Source organism: Populus euphratica, unplaced genomic scaffold (genome assembly GCF_000495115.2).
Source record: "Populus euphratica unplaced genomic scaffold, PopEup_1.0 scaffold329.1, whole genome shotgun sequence".
NCBI lineage: Eukaryota > Viridiplantae > Streptophyta > Magnoliopsida > Malpighiales > Salicaceae > Populus > Populus euphratica.
The window spans coordinates 117,840-126,545 of record NW_011500009.1 but is presented as its reverse complement, the minus strand read 5'-3'; the positions used below and the strand labels follow the sequence as shown (position 1 = coordinate 126,545).

Here is an 8,706-nt window from a genome sequence, read left to right as displayed (position 1 = left end):
AAATTAAAGGTATCTTATATTATTAAATATGTTATTATAAAACATGTTTTAGTTAAGGAGTTATTGATACTTCAAGTGCAAAATAATGATATAAAACCTTGATAAAAATGGACTTTTAAGTATTAATCAGCGTTGCATTACTATCTCATAAACAAACATATTTTTTTTTAAAATAAAGATTAATTTACATTCTATTGCGCTTTTTAAATCATCTAAAAAAAATAGTCATGATTAATTTGTAAAAAAATAACAACCATCGCAGGTATTATAATAATGATAAATAAAATTATAATATCAGTCATTGCATCAATACCAATCTATATATTTTTTATAGTAAAATTATAATATTCTTTTTGAATGCATTAAAAGTGAAAAGCTTATCTATTTTATTTTATTATCAAATATGTAATTATCTATTCTTAAAATTATAGTTGATTAATAAATTGTTATTTCTCCCTCTCTTTTACGAGAGCTAGTCATCAATAAAGTCAAACTTCTTTTACATTGTAAAAATACCAATAAATTTGTGTTCTTTTAATATGGGAAAAATTACGCCTAATATTTGATCAAATTATTATATTATTAGTTGAGTTTTGAAAATTTAAAATTTATATTTTGAGCCAATAAAAATTCTAAATCTAACAAAATAATCAAACTATCTTTATATATATTAATTGAAAAATCAACTAAACAACACACCTAATTTTTTTTCTAAAATGGTGATTTCTCTATTCTCTATGTCCTTTTTTTTTTCTCTTTCTAAACACAAATCCCCAAATTAAACATAAGATTTTTGAGTATCTAAAAATTATTGGGTCAATATTTTTAATCTTTTCAAAATAAAAAATCTAAATTGACCATGAAAAACCAAATTTTTTGAAAAACAAATCCTATTTTTTTCTTGGGTTTTTATTTTATTAAATGGATTGCGAAGGTTTTTTTAATATTATTACATAGAAGCTTATGGTTGGATGATGGATTTATTTTCTCTCATGAGAGAAAAACCCTAAAATTGAAGATTTTCTCTGTTGATGGCAAGAGGGCAAAAAACAAAAGGAAAAAAAAAGTTTAAATGGAGTGACGAAGGTAATGACTGCAGGAGCAGCTTTTCTAGCACGCCTCCTCTTGCTATCCATATGGTCTGCGATCTCATTCAGCCTGGTGCTTCCAAGCGAGCTGACTCCGGCCCAAGCCCCTGGTATATTATAAACAAAAAATTACACATTAAGAGAGTCTTTATTTTTAATACTATTTATTTTTATTTTTTATGTTTCAAAAATAATTTTTAATGAAAATAATTTATTTATTTATTTTAAATTAATATTTTTTGATATTTTCAGATTATTTTAATGCACTTGTCAAAAATAATTTAAAAAAAATAAAAAAAATATTATTTTAATATTTTTAAGAGAAAAAAAAAAAGACTTAATTAAGAGTTTGGATTGTTTATCTAAATTCCATCAAACACTCCTTACATCAAAGAAAGACAAGGACAAGGCTGGCATCCTCCACCTTCCCTCCATTGTTAATTGATGATTGAAAATATAATATTAATTGGTTTTCAAAAAGTATTTTTTTAATATATTAAAATAATATTTTTTATTTTAAAAAATCATTTTAGTATTAATACATCAAAACAATTTAAAAAGATAAAAAAAATTAAATTTACCTATTGAACATAATCCAAACAGAAGCTAAGACACCGTTTAATTTTTTTTTTTGTTAAAAATATTTTTTTATGTTTTTAATACGCTGATTTTAAAAATAAAAAAAACATTTTGATATATTTCAAAAATATTTTAAAAAATAACTATAATTACACTCCAAATATACTTAAAAAAAAAACAAGATGGTTTAGATTCTATGAGTAAATATTTTATCTCAAGGCGTACATATTTTTCACTTTGCGATACAAAACACTTAACTGGGTACTCTTCGAAGGGATTTCTTGCACTATGAAGGGGTTGGATCCAATTTTCACCACACTTTTGGTTGCCCCTTTTTTTGGGTTTAGTGCCTGTGGAAGGAGGAGAGGTGGGCTAGTGGATCTAGATCTTCGTTAAAATGTATGTTTTAATTATGGATTTTGACACCATTTGAACACTAGAAATTCAAGTTGTTCCCTGGATTTTCATGTGTTAGCAGGCGGTTTCACATTTATGTTTGGTTTAGGAGAGTGCTTGGAGTGTTTTTTTTTAATGTTTTTTAAAATACGTTGAAATAATATTTTTTTATTTTTAAAAATTATTTTTAATATTAATATATCAAAATAATTTAAAAATATAAAAAATATTTATTTTCAAAACATTGGTTAGAATGCAATTCCAAATTGCTTCTAAATCAAATGTTGTTATTCCTATTTTTACCATATTGGTTATTTTAGTGTTTGTTGTTGGGTTTGGATTGCTTAGATGAGAAAAAAGGATGAATGCGATTTGTGTTTTTTTTAAATGTAATGAAAAATATAATATTTAATATAAAAATATATTAGTCATTAAATAAAAAATAATAGTAAATATGTAAATAATTATATGATTTTTTATGATGAAAATGTTAAGTGTTAGAGTTTGTATAGAATTTAGGATGCAAATTATAATTTTTAAAAAATCAGTATATAAATTTAATTTCAATCAAACTATATGATGATAGAATTAATTTTTCCTTTTATATGATGCAATTCTAATGAGATTTACATTACTTTTCATTCTTTATAAGCTTTAACATAAATTTTTTAATTAAGAAAAACTGATTTAAATTAATCGAGATTTATGGAAAAGGTTTTAATTAGGAAAACGATTAAACATTTGTAACATTTAGAATCATATGGAGATCAACAAATTATCTATGAATATGGCAATCAATAAATACATGGTGATGGCCACATTAATGATTAATGAATAAATCTATATGCAGTTGGTATGTTCATTTATTATATCTTTATTAGAGGTTATTTTGTGTTTTATATATAATATTCATTAAATGTAAATTATTAATTTTAAATTACATAGACACCATTTAATATATGATCAAAATAAAAATAGCTTAACTATCCACTCCTTTTTTTTTTCAATCATTTAAATCTAAATTATACTTGTTTGGTATTATAATTTAGGGTTCTTTTTAAAAATATTTTTTCACTTGAAAATATATTAATTTTTAAATTTTTTTTATTGATAATAGCACATTAAAATAATAAAAAAAATATATTAATTTGATATTTTTTAAATAGATTATATTTTTAAAAAACATCAAAAAGTAAAAACTTTCCCACTCCCAAAAATGGTGAAAATTTATAATTCACTTATTGTTAAAAAAATAAAGAATAAGTAAATATATATATTTAGAATAAAATTTTAAAAGAAAATTTAATATGTTTTTAAATACAGAAAATACAAGACAAATAATTAATTTATAGAAAAAAAGGAATAAAAATATTAAAAGACACTAGAAAATCCAAATGTTATAAAAAATTAAGAGATTAAACTAAAAAATCATAAAGTCTAAGAAATTCTAATTAAAATTCAATATATAAAATTACAATTTTATAATTCCTAACACATTTTCTTTAAAAACATGAGAAAATCTCAGCCTTCTTACATTCAAGTTTAAAAAAATCATAAGAGTCGGTAATAGATCTCATGTTGTAGCATTACTATAATAAAAAGAAATAACATCTTCCACCTAATAATTAAAATACTGCTATCTTCAAATATAGTTGTAAAACATGTTCTGGCGGGTTGATTCAATATCTGGCTGATGATGTGTTGGAATTAAACGGGATTGAAAAAAAATAAAAAATAAAAAAACTCAACATGACCTATGATTTAATTGATTTGGTGGGATGATCCGGTAAAAAATTCTACTATAATCTGTTAATTTTTTTATTAAAATAAAAAATTAATACAGGTAACCTGATTAAAATCTGATAATTCCGTCAAAATCCAAAACTTAGATTTTGAACCGACCGAGTCTGAAAACAATGTTTTATTTAATTAGCGAGATTTCCTTTCCACAAATCATGGTGTTTGTCCGTCATCCTTTTCAGCCCTTGTCAAAGATAAGATGATATCTTTTATTTATTTTTTTTTTTAAAAAAACCCTCTTCGTTGTTAAAAAATGAAAGAGACAAACGTCAAGAATCAAGAGGCAGACCTCCGAAAATAACGGTGCTACTCACAAGCACCAGTCTTATTTGCAATGGCACCGTAACGACCACACATCATGCAACTGTGGGACCAAGATCAGTCCATTCCTCCAAAATCACAGCTGGCCACAATCTAAGTAAGCCTAGAAGAGTCAATGCCCCACTTAATCACAACCATCCATAATCTCTCAGTAATAGCTGCAGCGCCATATCAGAGTCCCCTCACTCTCTCTTGCAATATCTTTGTAGTCTCAGGACAAAAGCTCAAGAGTTTTGTTTTACTGAAAATCAAATCTGTTGACTGAAATGATGCAGAGATGGCATAGAAAAAAATCCCATTTTCCTTTAGTAGCATTTATTTTTCTTGGTATTATTGTTTGCTCAATTCTTTACAATGAAAGTAGCATTCAGCGGGTCCACGAAGAAGGCCCATCAAACCAAGGTCCTGACCAACAACATGCCGCCACAGTAACTTACGTTAAGCCAAATCTTGGTAGCCACTCAAATCTTGCACCTGGTATGTAATATGTTTCAAAGGTTCAATCTTTTTGTGTTTTTCACTTTCTTGAATGTAAGAACTGTGTAAAGTTTTGATCTTTTACCGGTTTGCTGTTTTGGGTTTTGTTTTCTTAGTGCTTTTGGATAGGTTTAGTAGATGTAACTCAACTAGTGAGTACAGTGGCAAGAGGATCGGATGGGGTGGCTCGAAAGTGGAAAGGGGGAGGAGAAAGAGCTTGGAAAGTTGTGATGTTTTTGCAGGCAAATGGGTATTTGATAGTGAGTCATATCCGCTTTACAATGAGTCTGATTGTCCTTACATGTCTGATCAATTGGCGTGTCATAAGCATGGAAGGTCTGATTTGGGGTATCAGCATTGGAGGTGGCAACCTCATGATTGCAACTTGAAGAGGTACTTGCCTATTTTAGTTCATTTTCAAGTATGTGTATTGTATTTTGTTTTTAGGGTGTAGTTGGATGTGCTTTGAAGCATGAGAATGAAGACCCTCGAGTTTTAGATTTGCTTATTGCCTGTAGCCTTCTTATTAGGTGTTGAAGTTGGAATCCCATGTAGTTTAGATAGGTGAAATCAAAGTCTTAGTAAGCCTAGAATTGAAGATTCTGTAAAGTTGAAGTAAAGAGAAGTAAAAAGAACCTTCTAAATTCGCCCCATCAGCTGACGCCTGGAATCTAAATCCGGTTTCTTAACTTTGCCTGTCTTGGTGAAAGAATGCTCTTATTTAAAGTAGTTTTTGTTGAGCCGAACCATTCTGTTTATTGAACATGATATGCAAACCTGTTAATTTTGGGTGTTTTATGTTAAATGAGATTTGATTAGTTCTCATTGTTGTTTTCATTTGGTGTTATAGATGGAATGTGACCGAAATGTGGGAGAAGTTGAGAGGGAAGAGACTAATGTTTGTGGGGGATTCGCTAAATAGAGGGCAGTGGATATCAATGGTGTGTTTGTTACAGTCAGTAATTCCAGCAGATAAGAGATCCATGTCACCAAATGCCGCTCTTACCATTTTCAGGGCAGAGGTAAGCACAAACCTTGCATCGAGTTTAAAGTAATCTTAATGTGCAATAGAAGAAAAAGTTTGGTGAAGTTTAGTTCTACAGTTTTGTTATGATATGTTCATACGATGCAGGAAAATTTGAAAGGTATTCCTCATTGATTTGTGTTTGTTTGCAGGAATACAATGCCACTATCGAATTTCTCTGGGCCCCTCTTCTTGTTGATTCTAATTCTGATGACCCAGTAAATCACAGATTGGATGAACGGATAATGCGCCCAGATTCAGTTCTAAAGCATTCATCAAAGTGGGAGCATGCAGACATACTAGTTTTCAACTCTTACTTGTGGTGGAGACAAGGCCCTGTTAAGCTTTTGTGAGTAATGCACCATTGAGGTTTCATCAGTTTAGAAGACATGAGTTGTAATGCAGTTATATAATTGGCTATGAATTGGTGCAATAATCAAGCTTTGTGACATTTGCAGATGGAGTGCTGAAGAGAATGGAGCTTGTGAAGAATTAGACGGGTTAGGAGCCATGGAGTTGGCTATGGGGGCCTGGGCTGACTGGGTGGCTTCTAAAGTTGATCCCCAGAAGAAACGAGTCTTCTTTGTTACCATGTCTCCAACACATCTCTGGTGAGTATGATCCATTGCCTGTGAACTTAATTCTGACTCTATGACTGTGAGTTCTTTCTGCATATAGTTCTCGGTATTCAAACCACAGAGCTGACTACACAAATGCCATATAGTTATTCACCAACTCTAGGAGAATTCTAACCGTCCTTTGTTAGTGACTTGAATTTGGAATGAAGTTTAGAGTTATGTGAATCATTTTAATTAAGGATTGTCCGCTGACTCAAATGTAAACTGTTAATACTTCAGTTTGGTTTTCATTTGTAAACTGGTGATCGGAGCATGGACTATGAGATTGTTCGCTATAAGCTTGTCATCCCTTGCCCATGTTCTACTGTCTTTGCCTGCCACCTTTTTCTTGCCTGTTTGTTTAAGAGGTTGTGTTTGTGTTTGAAGCTAAACGCAGACGCAACCTGTCCGGTTCCCCCAAAACACAATTTATTGTGTATGAGGGACCCACATAAATTTACACAAAAACGCAGGTTTGTGGAAAGCAGCTGAATGCTGTTTCAAACGCATACACAACCGACACAATTTACTGTGTATGGGGACCCATATATATTTACACAAAAATGCAGGTTTCGAGCTGCTTTCCGCAAACCTGCAGACAACATTCAGTGGAGAGTGAATCTCTCCACTGAACACCTATAAAGTGGAGTTACTCCCGTACTGGTTGGTTTGATGGGAGGGTTTAATGATGGTCGATAGTGGGGATGGAGTGTGGTGTTGAAGGCATTGGCCAACGCTGCTGGCGAGAGAGAGAAGGACGGTTATTGGTGGTGGCCTGGGTGGTGGTAAAAGGGAAGTTGACTGTGCAGAGGGCAGGAGAAATGGCTGTGCAACATGAGATAGGAGTGTTTTGGGTTGTGTGAAATGTATTATATTTCTCATAACGACAAAAAGAAAATGAGCACGAGCATTAGCTGGAAAAAAATTATTCCACTTAAGTGAACAGTGGAGAGTGAATTCACGTGAAAAGTAGTGCATGATTCCGTCTAGACCAGATTCAGTCCAAAATTAAATGCATTGAACTGAGTCTGACTCAGAAAAAAAAATTAAATTAAATTTTTTATTTTTAATTATGTTTTATTGATGACGTAGCATTTGCAAAATTTGATCGCGATTCACATTTTATTCTTGATTATATTTTACTTGATATTGTTGCGCACTTAAGAAATCCAAGGAAATTGTAGTCCTTGTCGGATATATTTTATACTTGATGGAATTGTAAATAGTTTAATTAAATAATAAAAAATATTTAATATAAAGTATTATTTATTTCATGATGTAATAACAATAGTTAAATCTATAATATTTAAATTCAAAACCATCAATATATATATAGTAACCTCAATTTAAAAAGTAATTTTTTAACCAGCTGTTATCTGAGTATCCAATTTTGTTTCAATTTTACTTTAATGACCAGCATTAAGCAACATAACACTGGGCACACCTTTTTGCCTGAGCTCCACCTCATTTTTCTTGTATTATTGACATTCAGACATCCATTGACGCTCTTGTTACGGGGGTCATGAACCATAGTAACAAATTTAAAAGAGGGTCCAAGAAGTTTAGCTAGTGCCATATTTGGTGCATTTCAATGTCATAGAAAGAGGCTTTTAAGCTGCCTTTGCAATTAGTCTCTTACATCCATGCAGGTATACATGTAATAGATTAGCAAAATCTCAAAACTTGTTTGAAAGAAAAAGATGCAAGCCTTACTTTTTTGCGATTTAAGATTGTCAAGCTTCTAGCATATGCACCTGGTCTAGGTTATAGTAGCTTGTCACCCTTGGCAAATTTGAGAATCCACCTCTCATGTTCATGTTAAACTATTTGCATATTTCAGGAGCCGTGAATGGGAACCTGGAAGTAATGGAAATTGCTATAGTGAGAAGATGCCAATTGATTGGGAGGGGTACTGGGGAAGTGGTTCTGATATGCCTACAATGCGCATGGTGGAAAAGGTTCTTGGCAGATTGGGATCAAAGGTTTCAGTTCTCAATATTACACAGCTTTCAGAGTATCGTAAAGATGGCCACCCTTCAATCTATCGAAAATTCTGGGAGACATTGAGCCCTAAACAGTTATCGAACCCAAAATCTTACTCTGATTGTATACATTGGTGCTTGCCTGGTGTGCCTGATGTCTGGAACGAATTGCTATTCCATTTGTTGTAAAAGCAAATGTACCTGTCCACATTGCAAGTCATTTTCTGTAGCAATTGGGAAAGAATCACTGTAGCGATATGTATTTTGGAAAGGAAATTGCAAAAATGCTTGCCAAGGACGTCATTCATGAAAAGAAAAGCTTACATATTTTGTAAGTTTAGATAAAGGTTAATCAGCTTAGCTCACATGATTAAAGATAAGTTTTGATGGATGTAATCCCATTATTTAGATCATATAATCCT

At 30.9% G+C, this 8,706-nt stretch overlaps 1 protein-coding gene across 1 annotated transcript; it reads left to right on the top strand.

Moving 5' to 3' along the window:
- The first annotated feature begins 4,321 nt into the window (after nt 1-4,321).
- Nucleotides 4,322-8,619, top strand: TBL35 (TRICHOME BIREFRINGENCE-LIKE 35). Its single transcript, XM_011048507.1, has 6 exons — nt 4,322-4,661; nt 4,778-5,054; nt 5,512-5,683; nt 5,838-6,034; nt 6,144-6,296; nt 8,143-8,619. The coding sequence occupies exons 1-6, from the start codon at nt 4,451-4,453 to the stop codon at nt 8,471-8,473; spliced, it is 1,341 nt and encodes a 446-aa protein (XP_011046809.1). The 5' UTR covers nt 4,322-4,450; the 3' UTR covers nt 8,474-8,619.
- The last annotated feature ends 87 nt before the right edge of the window (nt 8,620-8,706 follow it).